We start from the raw sequence: 20,174 nt of genomic DNA on the forward strand, positions 1-20,174 counted from the left end.
GTATCTGTAATCTTGCAAATCTTCATGAGCTGTAAGCAGACGAGATAAACATACCAATTAAAGCTTTAAACTTGTAGCTGAGAAGTTTTTTCACTTATTAAGATAGGCTTATTGTTATCTGTTTGCAAGGCCTTGTCCAACAACGGCCTGACTGGCCCCCCATGCCCAACCTTACTGGCATGAACCTGCTGAACTATGTGTAAGTAGTAATAGTTATACTGACTGAATTTCACAGACACAAATCTGTTTTGATAACTATGTTTACTATTTTTGTTATCAATTTCATTCTTGGACTGAAACGTAATTTGCAGGGATATGGGCAATAACAGTTTTGATATTTCTGAGGTTCCTCCTTGGCTTTCTTCCTTACAATCTTTGACAACATTGTATGTTTTACTCAGCCCTCCTCCATACTCTATGTTTGTTTGTGTGTGTGTGAATGCAATTAATAATTTGGTCAAGCAAAAAGGAGTTTGAAAGTGTCAAGTATTCATAAGCATACTGACCTTGTATGGCAGAATGATGGAACACACACAACTTGAAGGACCAATTCCTGCTAACCTGTTCAGCCTTCCCAATCTACAGACACTCTGAGTATCAGCTTAATCTCAAGTATTACCACCATTCAATTTTATTGTTGTTGAGACTCGATTGTCTGATATGTGGAACAGGGAACTGAGCAACAACCATCTCAATGGCACCCTGAATATTGGTACAACATATATCAACCTATTGCAAAGCATCGATTTACAGAACAATTCTATCACCAACTTTAATCCAATAACTGGAGGAAACAACATCACGATATTGTAAGCCCTACAATTATCTTGATCATTTCTTCTTTGTTACAATGTTAAAGAACTGTAAGCTCTTTGATTACTTGCATTTATCTGAAACATTTTGCAGACTTGAGGGTAATCCAACTTGTGAGAAGACAGATCAAAAGACAGAGAATTACTGCAATTCTTCCCAATCAAGTTCCACAAATTCGATGCCACGAAACAACTGTTTGCAAGTTTCCTGCAGTTCGGATCAGATTGCCAGCCCCAAGTGCAGATGTGCCTATCCGTACAAGGGCACTCTATTCTTCAGAGCTCTTTCCTCCTTAGACTTGGGAAATTCAAGTTACTATGTAGCTGTAGAGGAGTCACTCATGCAAACTTTTAAGTCCTATGATCTTCCTGTGGATTCAGTTTCTCTGAGTGATCCCATCATAGACTCATTTGGTTACCTTGGATTGAGCCTGGAAGTTTTCCCATCAGGAGATGACCGTTTCAATAAAACCGGAATTACTATGATTAGATATGTTCTTAACAACTTGAGTTTCCGCCCTCCACGTCTGTTTGGATTCTATTTTCTTATTGGATCTACACATGATTACTACAAAGGTAATTCGGAGTTTGACAGTGAACTGAAAATTATTAGTCATGATGTTTGCTGATTGCATTTTTCATGCTTGTTCAATCTTATCATGATGCATTCTCTCTGTCTCTCTCACACGAACACATCATTGTAGTACATACAGGATCAAATAAAAAGGTAAGAGGTGGCATTATAATAGGAGCAGCAGTTGGTGGTTCTATCCTCCTGTTATTACTAGTCATTGCAGGAGAATATGCTTTCCACCAAAAGAAAAGAGCAAAAAGAGCTACTGAACAGAATAATCCCTTTGGTAAGATAGGCATAATTTTAGAATTAGCACCTTGTAGTTAATCATGTGGATTTTCTACAGACTTAATTGTGCTATAATGTCACACAAATGCAGCAAATTGGGATATGAATATGGGAAGTGGTAGTGTTCCCCAATTGGAAGGAGCCAGGCGGTTCTCTTTTGAAGAGCTTAAGAAATACACCAAAACATTTTTGGAAGCGAATGGTATTGGATCTGGAGGTTATGGGGAGGTAGATTTTCGTTGTCTCTCATCAGAATCAAATCATTATTTACAGACTACTTGATTCCTTAGAAAAGGAAAAAAAAAATTAAAAATTTGATTTTCAAAGAACTTTTTCTAGTTAAAACAAACTTACAAGTTACAACCTTCTCACTATATTCTGGCTATTTTTAAGATACTTGGCATTTGTATGTGATGACATGAGTGACGGAACCTAACGGAGCTACTAAGTTGGTCTTTTCCCATAAGTCAAGTATCATTTGTGATAAGATTTGAACCACCACCTCCACCTCCACGCCCACCATTACCCTCTCCAACCTACAGAATTTTGTTAATCTCACAAAGGATAATTATCCTACTTGCAAGACCACCATTCTTCTCTACCTCAATGGCAATAATGGAGTTCAATTCATTGATGGTTTTACAACCCTACCTTCAAAAACCATGTCAAGTGCTACCTCAACCTCTAAGGCACCATTTACGATCACAAATCTTGCATTTAGCCTCTGGTATCAACAAGACCAAATGGGACTAAGGTATCCTACGTATCACTCATCAACGATGAAAATTCCAGAATTAATAGAGACTAGTCATGCTAAACGAATTTAATGCCTTGTTGCAGAATAAGACTTGGACTCTAGTACCGTCATCTGCTGCCAATAATATAGTGGGATGAAGTGAGTGTTTAAATTAAAAAGGAAAGCGGATGGTTCATTTGAACGACATAAGGTGAGTCTTGTTGCAAAAGGATTTCATCAACAAGCTAGGATTGATTTTGGAGAGACTTTTAGTCCAATTGTGAAGCATAAAACCATCCGTACAGTGCTCTCCTGTTGGTCTATGTGCCAAATAGATATTCAAAATGTCTTTCTCAATGGAGTGCTATCTGAAGAAGTTTTTATAAGCTAACCACCAGGATTTGTTCATCTGGGCTTTCCATCACATGTTTACAAACTTGATAAAACCCTCTGTGGTTTAAAACAGATACGTTGTGCTTGGTTCTCAAGACTAAGTGGTAAGCTCTTGACCTTTGGATTTGCTGCATCCAAGGCTGATCCTTCACTGTTTATATATAAAATTGTATCTCTCACAATGCTCATACTCATCTATCTCGACGACATCATCATCACGACTTTAGTCCCATCAGCCATTGATGATCTCCTTCACCAACTACAAAATGACGTTGTTATCAAGGACCTTGGCTCACTCAATTATTTCTTAGGCGTCGAAGTTTTATAGCTTATATCTGGACTATTGCTCTCTCAACGCTGTTATATATATTTTGGATCTTCTCAAATGCACGAACATGTTAGAGGCCAAACCAATTTCATCACCTATGTCCTCATCTCTTACCCTCACGACATTTGAGGGAGATCCAATTGAGGATCCATCTCAATTTAGGAGTACTGTTGGCTCCTTATAGTATTTATCACTTGCACGACTTGATTAGGCTTTTTCAATTAATCGTATGTTAGTTTATGAATCGTCCTACAAAACTTCATTGGCAAGCAATGAAACGTATACTAAGGTATCTCAAACATACAGTGCCACATGGGTTACTAATTAATCACTCCCAGTTCTTCTCTTCGGTTAGAATCTTTTTCAGATGCAAATTGGACTGGCTACCTTGATGATCGCAAACCAACAGGTGCATATTGTATTTTCTTAGGATTAAACTTAATCTATTGGCACTCTCACAAACAACCTACAGTGTCACGTTCAAGTACAGAGGTTGATCACAAAGCCTTGCTAACACGTTGGCAGAACTCTCATAGATACAATATTATCTATTACGTGATCTTGGTGTGGTCCTTCAATCTCTACCAAAATTATGATGTGACAACATTGGTGCAACTTATCTCTCTACTAATCCGATATATCACGCAAGAACAAATAATGTGAAAATTGATTTTCACTTTGTACGTGATATGGTTGCAAATAAATCTCTTAAAGTTTGTTTTATTCCTAGTTCTGATCAATTAGAGAATGTGCTAACCAAGCCTATTGTCTCCACAAGATTTCAACTACTACGTTCCAAGTTAAACGTGTGTTACTCCTCGTTGAACTTACAGGAGGATGTTGAAGCTACCAATGAAGATAAACAACAATCCAAGTCCAACTCAAACTCAAGAGGCATGAATATAAACATAACCACCCATAACCAAGTCAAAAGAAACCATCCATAACCATGTAAAAAGCAAATGCTAGAACCTCAAAGACATCACCAATTTCTGTTGATAGTACTAGAAAACCATATGTTTGTAACTTCCAAGCAGCCTCATGTTGTCCCCCCTCTGTTTCCTAACATACCAAGTGTTTTACTTAGGAATTCTTATTTCGCAAAATGTGATACATTTTGATCTAACGAATCCTGTAAAGCACACAAAATAAAATTCCTCAAACTATCCACATTAGCCTTATACAACTCTATATAGCTTCTTCATTAACAGTAGAAGGCAAACGCAGTTTACAGGATCAAACCATGTCAAAGACTTACCAAAAAACGAAGCCAACTTGAAAAGCCTCAAACAGAAATGAAGCTTTGAACATTTCTAAAAGGGGCAAGTATTGGTTTGTCACATAAAACTCTGTTTTACTTACCAAAGAAAATCAAGAATAAATCACAGAATCAAGGAAGTGAGATGCAGTGCAATGCTTCATGTCCAAAAACATCTGCAATCGTAATCATTCTGGATATCATATCCACTCAATCAACTTTGCAATTTCATCTGGGTTTTCATAAACAGAAAGTGAAGGAACAAAAATGAGTCAGAGAGCAGGCAAGCCTCCCTGCATAGATATATACAAAAAGAAAAGAACTTCCAATCTTCTACTGCAGCATGGTCCTTCAGTCCTTGAACTTTATTTCTCCTACGTGAGAAATCACAGAACCTCCAAATCGAACCCCACTAGTTGTCAATCCGCTACAGAGCAATAATCTCTCATCCCTCCAGCATTGAGCAATCTGCCAAAAAGGCTCTTCACATGTCTTTGTTTGTAGTGAATAGATTAAGCATTTTGACTCTCTCATTACAGTTGGTCCTAATACCAACTACTCACAGGCTCCTTATATGAATAATGCTTCGGATGCCCTTCATGGAGTACCACCTAACACTATTGATGCTTTTGTTGAAGCTTCTTCCCACTTCCCAAATTTAGCTCCCATTGATTCTATAATTTTCCTTTGTCTTGCAATTCTCTACACTCATTCACTCTCTCTCATAGCTCAACCAACAAATCCAGTCTCCCACATCACCGTAATGGGTGTTGTTTATTGTGATATCCGCTCCAGCAACACAGCTACTTCTTGCCAGCCTGCCAGGTAATTATCCCTTAAGACAGAAAATTAATCTATAGTTTCATTCCCTTGTCCCAAATTTTCTAAGCAACCAAACATAGTTTTCATCTCCGGAACTGCAACTTTCTTAGCAACCAAATAAAGAGCTAGCATGAACAACAAAATGCATCCAACAAAAAAAAAAAAAAAATTACATTGCTAGAGGCCCATTATCTTTATGTTCAGCTAAATAAGTTGAAACCATTATTACATAATTCATTAAAAGAATAAAAATGAAATCTCCATTTTTGCTCTCAATTTCATGCTATTTACCGTGCTTCCAATAATGAAATGGTGAATTTGTTTGCTGAACAAGTAGTATGCTTGACAGACGAAGGATCTGCTTCAAATGAATCTGTAAAGAACCCTGGCTGCCTTGGCTTAGGCAACAAACTCTCACTACTCAACATTTGAACTACAGACGACATGTTTGGCCTATCCGTTGGTTTTTGTTGCACACATAACAAACCCACATGAATGTGTCGTAATACATTAGATAGAGTGAACAAGTCACCTGCCAATTCATCGATCAGCTCCATTGGCCTCTCTTCAATCCATAGTCTCCATGCCTGAAAGAAATGAAAGCCAAATTTTGGTGGGTCAGACTGCATGCCTTCAAATTGGCCCATGACTATTAAAAGAACATCAAAATAATAGGGGCATCATTAGACTCTATGTACTGTTGGGAACTACATTCTTAATAAGTTTCCCTTAAAAAAGGTAAATTAGTAGGAATTGTCACTCTTTAAGCTTACATGTCCAAGAAGATTCAGGTGGTGGTCCGGGTGACAAAATCCTCTATTCTTCTTTCCACTTACTATCTCTAATACTAGAACTCCAAAGCTAAATACATCAGATTTTATTGAGTACTGCCCATGCACTGCATACTCAGGAGACATATATCCACTGCAAAATACCATTGCAAAGAAAAACTAAGTTAAAAAACAACTAAGCTTAACCTATTAAATGAGTTTAAGCATACTTACTATGTTCCAATAATTCTATTGGTCTTAGAGTCAACTTGATCTCCCCCAAATGATTTAGCCAAGCCAAAATCCGAAATTTTTGGATTCATATTACTATCTAAAAGGATATTACTAGCTTTTAGATCTCTATGGATAATTCTCAATCTAGAGTCTTCATGAAGATAGAGAAGCCCTTTAGCAACACCACGAATAATGTTGATGCGTTTATGCCAATCTAGTAGTTTCCTATTTGCTTGATCTGCCCAATTTTACAATCATGTTAGTACATACCTAGCTAAATTCTCAGCAAACAATTTCATAAACAAAATAGGATAAGACTAAACATGAATGCTCTGAATCTAGTCAAGGTCAAGGTTCAAACCAAAAATAAAGGAGTCCAAGCTTTTGTTGGGCATGTATTCATAGATTAACATGTTTTCATTTTCTTGAATGCAACAACCAAGAAGCTTCACAAGATTACGGTGTTGAAGTTTGGCAATTATAATAACTTCATTTTTGAACTCATTCAACCCTTGTCCAGAATTCTTTGAAAGCCTCTTCACAGCTATATCTCTCCCTTCTGGCAATGTACCCTGAAAGAAAGAGTTGATATAATTTTGAAAATAAAAAATATAGTTCTCCTAGCTATGTTGTTATTTACCTTGTACACAGGTCCAAATCCACCTTCTCCGAGCTTGTTGTTATTTGAAAAATTATCTGTTGCATTAGCTATGGCTGCCAGATCAAATATCGGTAACTCCATATCTTCCTTCCCACCTTCATTGTCATAATCCTTCCTCGAACTTCTTTCTTTTGTTCCTACAATACATGCGTGGGCATGAAAAAATCTTGGATAGTTCTTTTATCCAAAGAAAAATACTTACCCCCCCCCCCCCCCCTCCCCCCAATTTGTTCTCCGCCATCATGAATCAAATTATTATCATAGTCAAATTTTAAGAAATCTACCTTGGTTTATGACATTCTTTTTCCATATATATGAGACCAATGCAACTATTGTCATTCCCACGACTGATAATGCTAAGCCGACTATAATTGCTACTCGTTTCTTCTTGCTGGAGTGCCTCTTTTTCTCAAGATGATCTGAAAGATCAAAACAAGAAATTATAAATTTAATTATTTAATTAATATTATAACCTTTCCATTCACCTCATAAAATAAACAATCATATATTAAGGTACTTTTGCCAGTTGGAAACCAACGGATATAGTTTTCCATTTTAAAAAATAAAAAATAAAAATAAAAATCTTAGTAAAATCCAAATGAGAAAACTGAAAGAGAAATGGTACCCAGTTCAGTAGTGGCCATCCTTATATAGAGGTCTTGCCCAGCCTCACCTAATTCCCTTATATCAATTAGGCTACCAAACCAAAGCAGGCAGCCGCTTCCTCCTCCCCTGACATCTAAACTTGCATATGCTGTGCAGGAGCAGTTGTTCAAACACATTCTTTCGCATTGCTGTAGCGTCATGCTCTTGTCATACCAGGAAGAAGATGTGTCCGGCAATTTCAACCCCGTGCGCTTCATGAACCCATCTCCATCATTGCATTCCAAAGGAGTCCTTCGAACACACCCATCAGACCAATCCACTGAACCCCAATGGTTTGGAGACTTGGGTAAGAATCCTTCCAAGCATGCACATATAGAAGAGTTATTGATATTGCAGGTAGCATATGCGCCACATAAGCCATAATTTTCGCACCGATCTGCCGGGAATGTAGAGAAAAGCTCCCAACTCTGTGTCCGATCCATCCATCCGAATCGCTGCCCAACGCCTGATGGGTTTAGCACATATCTTGAGAAAACAGAAGTGTTTCGGAGTTTGAACTCGTAATAGACCTCCTTCTCATTCAACACAAATTCGTACCCAAATACTGGAGTCGGTCTTACCCCATGACCCGTAAAACTAAGGCCATTCCATGAACCTCCTCTAGCCTTTATTTTAGATCCCTCCATAGCAACAAACTGTGGATATCCTCGAAGATCTATCCGTAATGAAAACGCACCTTGAGAAGGATCATCCGTGCTCTTCCAAGATGATAAATACCATTCTAGACCAGTTACTAAGTTCCATCCAAGCTTCATTTCCGCTAGGAGAGTGTCACAAGGATAATCAAAACTTTGCCACATAAACTTCTCCGGTTCATCAACATTCCCATCTTTGACAACAAGATTTCCGGTGTCCAAGAGCTGTGCAACTGAATTTTCTGCAGTTTTTGATGTATTAGATGACCAAACAGTACCGTTGGTGCTATTAAGAAGCACAAGAAGTCCATCATCAGTGACCTTTAAAACTCCCGAGTGATCGTTAAGCGGAGCGTCTCTGTTGGCTACCCATACAATTATCTCCGAAGATATTGTGTACCAAATTCCCACATATCGGCTTTTGGAATTACCTGGGCTGAAGAATCCCAATTGAAATGATCCGCCAGCTGAAACTAAAGTTGCACCGTCTCTGATTGATTGAGTTGGAGTAATAGTGTCTTGTGTAATGGAGGTTCTGAAGAGGGAGAATAAGAAAGGGTAGACAAAAAGATGGGTGATGGCTGCCATTGATTTTCTAATGGTTTATCTTCTTTTATTCGGAGAAAGTAATATATGCACGAAGGAAAGTCAAGAATTAGGCAGAGCGCATTATTTCTTCGGACCCTACCCTCCTATATATATATATATATATATATATATATATATATATAGTCCTAAATTTTTTTACTAAGACTTAATTATTCCTATAAATTTGAAAAAACAAATATTAAAAATATTTCTATTATTACGGAAGACATTGATAATTTTTAATTATTTAGACAAAACATTGTTTAGATTTAAAAAAGTGGACACATGTCACTAGATGAGTAGACAATGGTATATGGTAAATAAGAGCTACAAAAAATGGGGCCCAGTTGGGAGAACATTGTTTAAATGACAATTTATACTCTCCTTTGTAAATCAACATATATATATATATATATATATATATAGAGTAATGTTATAAGTCTTTCTAGAGTCATCTCAAATGTGATGTGTCTTTTAAAATTATCAATTAATTAAAAGTCAATATATAATATCTCAAATTCAATGGTAATTTTAAAAGTCACATCACATTTGAAAGGACACTGAAAAGACTTTACAAGAACTTATAAGGTTACTCATATATTTTATTGTATCTGGTAAAAGTATTGTTGTTTTACAAAATTTAGGAGAAAGTGAGAAACTGACCCTATGAAGTCATCCATGGATGGTTAAGAGGATGTTGGGAGAAGAGGCATATCAAGTATCACTTGGTTACACGTTGAATGGCAGAGTTCACCTTTCGAAGTCAAAACACTTCAACATTCTTAGAAACATGTATTCCTTCAATATTCTTAAGGATAATGCATTCCTTGTTTAGTTCAAATGTGCTCCAGAACAAGGTTTCACCAATGGAAGCAAGAATGAAGATCTAGAGCCACCATTATTTTGAAATTTAGGAGAAAATAATTAACCAAGAGGGCTCAGTTTTTTTTTTTTTTTTTTTTTTTGTGGAAATTCGAAAGTACTATCTGCACAACTATAGTTTATTTTGTTTATAAAGTCATCCAGGTAGAGGGATGAGTCTTTTCCACTCAAAGAACTCCATCAGCCATTATTTATAAGTATGAATCAATGACACCCCTTATTCCTGAGCATTTGTGATTGATACAGAGCATGTATTAACTTGGTTGTAAAACATGCATATCCAAGGCAAAACAAATTATTCGATTGGCATAAGCGCTTCAACATTATCAATGGGATTGCTTAGGCTACTTTATCTTCAACAAAAATTCAAACTGAGAATAATTATTCGGGTTAAATACCTTATTCATCAATGTGATTTAACTTCCTTATTTTTTTGACCCTTAGAATTTACTTTTTATTGCAGGAAGTCCCTCTGATTTGCCTAAAGACAGAGATGATCTCTACGTCCAAAATTTGACAGAACGCCACATCAGCACCAATCACGATTTGACAAGTGTCCATATAATTAATTAATTAAAAAATAATAATTTTTTTAAAAATTAAAAACATTAAAAAAATTATATTTAATTAAAAAAAAATTGGGGGTGGCCGTAGCACCCCCTTTGGCCATTTGGGGGTGGCCAGGCCATAGGATTGGTTCGGCCACCCCTAGACCAGGGTCTGACCGATCTGGGGGGTGGCCAAACCAACCCCCAAAGGCCTTCTGGCAAATTGGGAAAAAAAAAAAAAAAAAAAATCAATTGGTCTTTCGGGGTTGCTAAACCATCCCCCAAGGGCCGTCACCCCCAAATATATTTTTTTTAATAATTTAATTAAATATAATTTTTTAATGTTTTCAATTTTAAAATAAAATTATTATTTTTAAATTAATTAATTATATGAATACGTGTCAAACTGTGATTGGTGCTGACGTGGTGTTCCGTCAAATTTTGGACGAAATTTTGATGGAGGGATCATCTCCATCTTTAAGCAAACCAAATAGACCTCCTGTGATAAAAAAGTAAACCCTAAGAGTCAAAAAATAAAGAAGTTAAACCACATGGGTTAATAAGGTATTTAGCCCAAATAATTATCCATAGAGATCTAAAAGGTAGCAATGTTTTACTAGATAGTAAAATAAATCTGAAAATTTCATACTTTGGCATGGCTAAAATATTTGGAGGAAATGAAACTGAAGCAAAGTAAAGCAGAGTGGATGGAACATAGCAAGAATCTCTATATATTTTGTATTCTTCAACCTTTGTCCATAAGTATGCTGATTTCATCAATGATTTTCTACAATGGTTACATGTCTTCGGACTATGCAATTAATGGACTGTTTTGTTCTTAATCAAATCTGATGTATTTAGCTTCGGTGTTTTGGTAACTAAACATAGTGAGTGGCATGAGAAACAGAGAATTCATTCATTTGTGTCAAGCAATATATTCTCTTAAAAATTGCAGCATTTGCCCTTTGGTTAAGCAACACAGATTATCTTTTCCTCATAGTACTTTTGTTTCTAAACAACCTTTTGATTTAATTTATTGTGACATTTGGGGCCCTTTTTCTGTTAAATCTATTAGTGGATCTTCATATTTTTTTAACTATTGTTGATGATCATACAAGATTCACTTGGATCAATCTATTGCAACATAAGTCTCAAACCAGAAACCATATTCAAACTTTCTTTAATATGGTTGAAACTCAATTCAATTCTAAAATCAAATCTTTAAGATCAAATAATGGTGTTAAGTTCAACATGAGTGATTTTTATGCATCAAAAGGTATTCTCCATCAACTTAGTTGTGTAGAAACACCGCAACAAAACTCAATTGTTGAACGAAAACACCAACACATTCTGAATGTGGCAAGATCTCTTAGATTTCAATCACACTTGTTTTTAAAATTTTGGGGAGATTATGTTCTTACTGCAGTACATTTAATCAATCGGATTCCTACTTTTGTTCTGCATAATAAATCTCCTTATGAAGTCTTATTCAAATCAATTCCTTCTTATTCTCATTTGAGAATGTTTGGTTGCCTTTGTTATGCAAACACTCTTCTTAGAAATAGACACAAATTTGATCCTAGAGCTAGACCCTGCATATTTCTTGGATATCCATATGTCATTAAAGGGTACAAGCTTTATGATTTAACTCTTAAATCTGTGTTTGTATCAAGAGATGTTATTTTCCATGAAACCATTTTTCCTTATGCAATCAAATATCCTGATTCAAAATTTCATTTTAATGATTCAGTCATTCCTGATCAATGTTTACCTGAATCAGTGGCCAGTTTATCAAATCCTATGATTCCAACTTCATCTTCAAATTCTTTGGAGTCTAGTACTTATAACTCAGATCAAATTCCTAATGTTATAACATCTACTTCTGATTTTGCAAGTCCACATTTAGAAATTTCACAACAGCCACTTAGAAAGTCTTACTAGGGTAAAACACAGACCAGGATATTTGCATGACTATCATTGTCATATTGCTGCCTCCACTTCAGAACCCACAATAGCCTCTCCATCTTCAGGTATTCCTTCTGATCTGTCTTCAGTTCTTTCATACAACAAGCTTTCATCTAATCTGAAATCTTTTAGTCTTTTTGTTGTTTCTGCTATTGTTGAACCCAAGCCATATACTCAAGCTGTCAAATTTGAGGAATGGCGTGAGGATATGGATAATGAGAACAAGGCTCTTGAACTTAATAATACTTGGACAGTAGTTGATCTCCCTGCTTCAAAGCAAGCTATTGGATGTAAGTGGGTTTATAAGGTGAAGTTAAAGTCTGATGGGACTTTGGAAAGGTGTAAAGCAAGATTGGTAGTCAAGGGTTATAACCAGTGTGAGGGATTGGATTATTATGAAACTTTTTCTCCTATGGCTAAACTCACAACAGTGAGAACTCTTTTGGCAGTTGCAGCTATAAAGAAATGGCATCTTCACCAGTTGGATGTGAATAATGCCTTTCTTCATGGCAATCTTGATGAAGAGGTCTATATGTTATTGCCTCCTGGTTTTTCTAAAAGGAGGGAGTCCAAGGTATGTAAGCTCAACAAATCACTTTATGGTCTAAAGCAAGCTTCCCAGCTGTGGTTTGCAAAATTTGCTTCTGCTTTGATTGAGTTTGGATTTGTCCAATCTAAAGCTGATTATACATTGTTCACTAGAACTTTAGATGGTTCATTTATTGCCTTACTAGTATATGTAGATGATATAATACTTGCCTGTGATAATCCAGTTGAGGTTTCCAAGTTTACTAAAGTGCTTAATGATAGGTTTAAGCTTAAAGATCTTGGACAATTGAAATATTTTCTTGGTTCGGAAATAGCTCGAAGTGAGCTTGGTCTCTCTATTTGTCAGAGAAAATATACTTTGAAGATTCTTGAAGATACTGGTATGTTGGCCTCAAAACCTACAAAATTCCCAATGGAACCTAATGTGAACTTCTCTAAAGATTCTGGTTCAATCTTAGAAGATCCTACTTCATATAGAAGGCTTGTTGGTAGACTACTCTATCTCACCATAACAAGACCTGATATTTCCTTTGGGTTCAGGCTCTCAGTCAGTTTATGGACAAGCCTAGAGTTCCACACTTAGAAGCAGCCAATAGAGTACTTAGATATATTAAAGCCTCCCTTGCTCAAGAGTTGTTCTTTCATGTTACTTCTAGTTTACAAATGAAGGCATTTTGTGACTCAGACTGGCCTGGTTGCTCAAATACAAGAAGGTCTGTGATAGGGCATTGTATTTTTCTTGATAATGCATTAATCTCATGGAAATCTAAGAAACGGACAACCGTTTCCAAGTCATCTGCAAAGGCTGAGTACAGTGCCATGGCCTCCACTTGTTGTGAGGTTGTGTGGCTTAGAACTCTTCTCCAAGACTTACAAGTTCTCCTTCAAACTGCCTTGCTCTATTGTGACAGTAAAGCTGCTCTTCACAGAGTAGCAAACCTTGTCTTTCATGAGCGTACAAAACATATTGACATTAATTGTCATGTTGTACGAGAAAAGCCGCAAATGGGTATTATTCGAACTTTTCATGTTGCATCACAGCATTAGTTGGCAGATGTCTTTACAAAAGCTCTTGGTTCTTCTTTATTTCGTCCTTTGTTGTCCAAGATGAGTCTTCATTTACTCTTCCTGAGTTTTTTTTATGAAATCTCATCCTGAGGGGGAGTATTAAGAATACAAGCAGAGCAACCAAGCAACTTACCTTGCTTCCACATCAGCATGCAACAGACTTCATGATTGTAGGAGGAGTTTAGTTATTAAGTTGCAAGTTTATTAGTTAGCTTTCAGTTGTAAGTTGGTTGCTGCTAGGTAACACTTCAAGTGCATGTGTTAAACTAATTCTGTTTTAGACTAAGCTCAAACAGACTTAGTATATATAATGTACATGCATTCTAATGCGGAGTTAAGTTGATTTTTATCCAAGTTTGAGCATTCTCTTCCATTTCCAACAAGTCTCACATTGATAAATTGATCCCTAAAGTGTAGCAGCAGCACCAATTGGCACTCAGTCACCATCGCTTCAGACAAAGAACCTGAACCGCAATGTGTCACGAAGCACCCCACAGAGGAGTGCCTCAGAATCAATTGCTGCTGAACCCAATCCCCATGAACAACCCCTTTTTCCCTTTATCCTCTGTTCAAACCCTTCTGGCAATGCCGATTCAATTGTTTCTACAGTACCCATTGGTGGTTTTAGAGAAGTGAAAAAAGGCATGCCTGTTAGCTCAAAACCCAGAGCCAGTTCTTGAAACTGATCCTTCTTTAGAATGCATTCGCTTCCAAATGCACAAAATATCACAGTTTTTTCCTTGAAACTGTCCAGCCACTTTGCCCCTTTCTCATCTAATGCTGAAGTTGGTGGCTCTGGCACTACTGGCCCTGCAAGAATCACAGGCTTTCTAAATTGTCTTTCAACATAGTCACAGTAAGGCCCTTCCATCTCCCTACAAGCTTTGAAACTAATGGCATCAGAATCTTTTATAGAGATCTCTTGACGTTCCATGAATGATATGCCTCTGCCATACTCTTGCACTGTTACAAAGGTAAGTTGTTTGGTTTCATGGGCACCTAGCTTGATCAATGAAGGTGGGAAACTCGGCAGAGGCGCCTTAAGATCGGTCGGCATCAATGTTTTCTCATTGAGTTTTCTTTCTGGGCTTAGCAGATACCCTATAGCTGCTGGACTAATTGTGCAATAATGTATGGCCTTGATGCCTAGCCGGCCTACCAATGCTGGTAACCAGTGAGTGAAATCATAGAATACGAAATCCGGTTCAAATTCTCTAAGAGAAGCTTCGATTGCTGGTTCCGTAAGGTCTATGGCAGTCATGAGGAGGGAATGCAAAGGGAAGGGAACATCTGCGGTTGTTTCAGCACCGGGAGGGAAGCCATCTACATGTGGAAGGGTGATGGGGATGAATGAAATGAAGTTTTTGTGCAGATTGAAAGGCTCTAGCTTTGGTTGAATTTTTGTTGTCAAGAAGAAAGAGACTCTGTGGCCTCTCTCAGCAAGTTTGTTGGAGATGTGCAGGAATGAGGTTAGGTGGCCCATGGCAAACCATGGGTACATCACCATGTGAAAGCTTTTGTCACCCATATTTGCACAAGTTATAAAATCAAGAAGACAAATAGCTTATGTGCATAGCCACAAAACAGGAGGGAAAGCTCTTAAGTACCTGTAATTTTGCAATTTCAAATAAAAAACAAGTCAGGAAATTTGAAATTCATAATTTTCTTATTGGTAGCTAGAAACAAAATCTAAAACTGCCCATATTCTAATCATACTAAGACCAGAAATTTTCTTGGGAACCAAACGGAAAAGGAAAATTAGTGTTTGGTGTTGTGTTTGGGCGAACAAAGCTTCCCAGTCTTGTCTTGTTCCTTCTCCCATTTATGTAACTGTAGTCCATAACTGTTATTGTTACGAGTTTCTCGGGTGTTGTCTGTAATTTCTCGAACTGCAGGCCACGTGGCACTCATGCGCTCAATTTGGAGAAGTACTGGGAAGTAATTAAGAGGAGTTGTTGGAGAAACACGAATGGTTAGTGGCCATGAAGTTGGCACATTCATGGATCATGGGCCATTACCTCTACCAGATCCGGCTTAGGTGCTGTAGTTCAAAACTACTGCACTGTAGCACAAAACGGTTTTGGGTTGTTTTGGGCAGTAAAAAAATAATATTTTTAAAGTAATAATATAAAATTAATTTTATATTATTACTTTAAAAATAATTGCAGAAAAACTAATTTTATATTATTATTTTAAAAAAAAAAAAAAAAAATTATATTGTCCAAACTGGGTCGTTTTGGGCTATAGCACGGTGCGGTAGTTTTGAACTACCGCACCTAAGCCGGATCCACCTCTACCAGTTTCTTTTATGTTTGAGAAAAGTCCACCTCCAAAGTACCACTCAATTGATAATACTTTTTTTCAACTTTTTAATTGCAATAATGTTCATCTAAAGGGGAGAAAGAATTTTAGTTTTTAAGAAATAAGGGTATTTTAGGAAGAATGACATAAGTTGCTTAATTAAGTATTCCCAATGGAGGAGCCAAATGGTACTTTTATCTAAAATGACTAATCAGATTTGTAAAAAACGCCCATATTGGATTTGCCAAAACCACAAAAAAAAAAAAAAAAAAAAAAGAAAAAAGGTACATGTAACAACACTTTTTAAGTGAGCAATTTTATTTTTTATTGTTTCTCTCACATGTTTTCCTTTTTTCCCAAAACTTTTTCCACTTTTTAGGGGATCATTATAAGAATATTCTTTTTCAATTTTAAATTAAAAGATATTAAAATTATACAGATAAAAATATAGCTAATCGGATGTAGGAGGCCTTTAAAAATTCATTAGTTGAACTAGATAAAGTGAGTTTTAATGAGCTATTTTGCAAAAAAAATTGGCTCCTCATTGGGAATGCTCTAACAAAATTATAGTTTGATGTATCTAAGTGTCACAGCTGTCCGTTTGTGGGACTTAATTTAAAAATGGATGAGAGTTCAGGCAGGGCCGGTTCGATATATTTTGAGGCCTAAGGCAAAAAGTTTAGGTGTGGCCTTTTATATTTAAATATTTTATTTAAATATTAATATTATATTTTTATTTAAAAATAACTCTTTTTGCTTTTTGAGATACAAAATTTATTGCTATCAATTTTTTAAGGGGACAAATATAAAAAAGCCCTATAAACTAATAGTTGTTTGCGATAGAGCCCCACAATGTTCAAAAGGTACTAAAGTAGCCCATCAAACTACCAAAATGTTAAAAAAAAAAAAAAAAAAAAAAAAAAAAGGTCACTTATTTTTTTATATTCCTATAATACCCCTATTCTTTTAACAAATAAAATAATAAAATAATTGTAAAAAAAAAACAATTTTAAAAAAAAAAAAAAAAAAACCAATGGGCGAATAAATACAAAAAAAAAATATAATTTTTGGAATAAATAAATAATTAGTCACTGTAGTTGGCTTAAATTACAAATTGCTTCATGTCGTATGAAAGTAAAATCAAAGGTTCTTGAGATATTCCAAGAAAATAAAAAATTTAGTCATTGGAGTCAAATTCCGTTAAAAAATTGTTTTTATTCACCCTTTTTTTGTATTTAAAAAAATGTTTTTTTTTTTACAATTATTTTATTATTTTATTTGTTAAAAGAATAGGGGTATTATAGGAATATAAAAAAAATAAGTGGTTTTTTGATACATTTTGGTAGTTTAATGGGCTACTTTAGTACATTTTGAACATTGTGGACTCTATCGCAAACAACTGTTAGTTTGAGGTTTATATATATATTTCCCTTTTTTAAGCCTTATTTATTTTGGAATGTTGAAGAATGAAATGATATTAATGCTTCTTTTTTATAAAAAAAAAAAAAAATTAAGTAGGGGCCTTATTAAATTATATATATTTACTAATTATTGCAATTAGGTCTTTATTTATTTTTATTTTTTTATGTAAATTGTTTTATTAGGATTCATTAATTGGGAGCCTTATTCCTTCTCCTCAAAAAACAGTTTTGAGAGGAGATCGCTCCCTCCTCCTCTCTCCTTCCCCTTCTACTCCCTACTCCTACCATCTTCTAGATTTTTTTTCTTTTTTTCTATGTTTGTAGGTGTTTTCCAACCAAATCAACAACTTCGGCCTGTCTGCTACCCGTTTGTCTACCTTCCATCGTGTTGTGTCGTTCATCTCCTCCCTGGCTACTGTTGCTGCTTACTGGTTGTTTGTTTGTATTTTTTGTTTTGGTTTATTTTCTCTAGATCTACCATCGTGATCGAGGATGAATAATTAGGTGTGATGGGTTATTTCTCACGGCCTGGAGAGTTTCGGTGTGAGGGGTTATCCCTCATGGCTGGTTTAAATAAATTTTGTTAGGAAATTTGTCTATCCATGTCTTAAATCTAGTCTGCTAGGAGTAGATCTACTCTTTAATTGTATTTGTACATAAGTTAGCGAAAGATTGAAGTCATAGATATCACTTGATTATAAGAATATTTGTTTGTATCTATGACTTTGTAACCCATAAAATGTGGCTATGATTTTGCAGAAATTTATGATTTGTGCTATAAGAGCTTTTTGCTCTGCTTTTTAAGACCTTTATGCTTATGATCTTTAATCAATGAAATCCTCAGATTTCCATTCAAAAAAAAAAAAAAATGGGAGCCTTATTAAATTGGGATCGTTTTTAAATTACTTAATTACCATGATTAGGGGGCCTTAATTAAAGAATATAGACCGTAATAAGGGCTTTAATTTTTTTTTTTTGTGAAATTTTTTTATTAATATTTATTAATTGGGGGCCCTAGGCGGCCCCCAAATCCGCCTAGGGGTTGAGCCGCCCTAAGTTCAGGGGACCAACCGGTCCAACACCAAAAAGTGCTGGTCCTTTTTTTTTTTTTTTTTTTTGAAATGGTTATTTTTATATATTTTAAATTTTTATTTATTAATAACTTCAAGGATTTTTTGGGGAGAAAAATGCAAAAGTATTTAATTTGGCACGCGATGGTAGTATGTGGAGCCTCGATATCAATTTTTAAAGTTAATAGGCATAATTGCAAAATGTGTGATAGTTCAAGGAGTTAAGATATATTTTCCCCAAATAAATAAATAAAAATAAAAATAAAAAAGGACAAAACAATTCAAAGGTGGTTTGGCCACCTTAGATTTTTCTTTTATTTATTTAATTATTTTTTTAAAAAAAAAAAAAGTCTTTTTTTTACTGATTAATAATTTATAAAAGTAAATTTGTTTTTTCAAAGGTTAAAGTGAGGGTATTTTTGGAAGATTTTGGTCAAATTTGGTTTTTCCTTCCATTCTAACGGTTGACATTCACATAATGACATTTTTGCCACAAAATTGTAGTTTGATGTATCCAAGTGTCACTCCTATTAGTTCGTGAGGCTTTTTTGAAAATTGCTAGTAGTTCAAGAGGCTTAAGTTTATTTAACCCTCTAAAATAAATTACACCATTAAAGCACATATCATTTGTGAAGACCAACATTTAATAATTGAAGGTTACGAATGTTTCCTTAAGGCTAATTACATACACAAGTTTCATATACTTTATTTATTAAATCGTGGACTTACGTAGTTATTTCTTTCATTTGTAGAACACTTCAGTGTTTTGCAAATTAGCAAGTTGTTAGGTTGAAGAGCGAGAAATTTATTAGGATGAAAATGTCAAGCGAATGGCTTGCCTTGTGAGGTTTTGCATAGATCGTAATTAATTATTATGCTTTATTAGTAGTGTCTCTTCGGAGCAATGTGTTTATGTTGGTGATGCATGAAGATGTTTAAGGATGTATTGTTAAATGTCTCATATCATTTATTTTCGTTTTCCGCCATGGTATACTTCGATAATTAGTTCGATGTAGTGGGTTCAACTAATTACCAGTTAATTAGTTTGAAGACAATATGAGTAACACTCCAAGTTAAGTAAATTTAATTATTTAATTTTATTGGCATTACACATCACAACGTCACCTACCAAATGTCAGAAAGTTAGCAATAAAACTCAAGCTCCTATCATGACTCTATTCCGCTGACATGATGCTGCGTCAAAAAGATTGATAAACCCAAGTGCAAGCTATCACAAGTAATAAAATTATCATTAAGACCGAGGTCGATCTACAATGAATGGTAGAGACAAAAATAAAAATTTTCTTATCGTGCAAAGAAAAATAAAATGATTTGGGTTTTGTTTTCCACTAAGAAGTTGAGCACTGAAGTGATTTAATTAATTTAAAAAAAAAAAAAAAAAAAAAAAAAAAAAAAAAAAACCAAAATCAAGTAAAATAAAGCAAGAAAAAATTAGTAGGAAAACACTAGGGCTTCAATGATCCACTTAATATTTATTATGTATTCTCGAGACATCTTTAACTCAATTAGGTAGAGAATCAATTCTCTTAGTCGAAAGATTTAACAATAAAGCACTAATTAAAAATAAAGTAGATTGAGCATGAG

At 35.3% G+C, this 20,174-nt stretch overlaps 1 protein-coding gene, 1 long non-coding RNA gene and 1 pseudogene across 3 annotated transcripts; 1 reads left to right on the forward strand and 2 right to left on the reverse strand.

The window, feature by feature from the left end:
- Window positions 1-15,305, reverse strand: part of LOC132169792 (cyanidin 3-O-galactoside 2''-O-xylosyltransferase FGGT1-like) — a 51,869-nt pseudogene extending 36,564 nt beyond the window's left edge.
- Window positions 162-584, forward strand: LOC132174517 (uncharacterized). The gene is made up of 3 exons (XR_015912932.1): window positions 162-199; window positions 312-386; window positions 519-584. It is a non-coding gene; the product is annotated as an uncharacterized LOC132174517 (long non-coding RNA).
- On the reverse strand, window positions 5,367-8,811 carry LOC132170920 (G-type lectin S-receptor-like serine/threonine-protein kinase At4g27290). 2 transcript variants are annotated; one of them, XM_059582078.2, is made up of 7 exons: window positions 7,502-8,811; window positions 7,161-7,295; window positions 6,856-7,004; window positions 6,577-6,787; window positions 6,216-6,453; window positions 5,985-6,135; window positions 5,367-5,798 (listed from the first exon to the last, which is right to left on the reverse strand). In XM_059582078.2, the coding sequence occupies exons 1-7, from the start codon at window positions 8,763-8,765 to the stop codon at window positions 5,499-5,501; spliced, it is 2,448 nt and encodes an 815-aa protein (XP_059438061.1). In that variant the 5' UTR covers window positions 8,766-8,811; the 3' UTR covers window positions 5,367-5,498. The 2 variants fall into 2 exon arrangements, with proteins under 2 accessions (XP_059438061.1, XP_059438060.1); XM_059582077.2 differs by having other exon boundaries at window positions 6,856-7,013; window positions 7,502-8,810.
- Window positions 15,306-20,174: the final 4,869 nt, after the last annotated feature.

Source organism: Corylus avellana, chromosome 1, assembly GCF_965113065.1.
Source record: "Corylus avellana chromosome 1, dhCorAvel1.hap1.2, whole genome shotgun sequence".
NCBI classification, from domain to species: Eukaryota; Viridiplantae; Streptophyta; class Magnoliopsida; order Fagales; family Betulaceae; genus Corylus; species Corylus avellana.

What these genes read in the sequence shown, in the direction of transcription:
- LOC132170920 (XM_059582077.2), bottom strand. Translation starts at nt 8,765, where the DNA reads ATGGCAGCCATCACCCATCTTTTTGTCTACCCTTTCTTATTCTCCCTC. An exon ending in GATGGCCACTACTGAACTGG is followed by an intron (nt 7,296 to 7,501) that starts GTACCATTTCTC and finishes TTGATCTTTCAG; the next exon opens with ATCATCTTGAGAAAAAGAGG. An exon ending in AAAGAATGTCATAAACCAAG is followed by an intron (nt 7,014 to 7,160) that starts GTAGATTTCTTA and finishes CATGTATTGTAG; the next exon opens with GAACAAAAGAAAGAAGTTCG.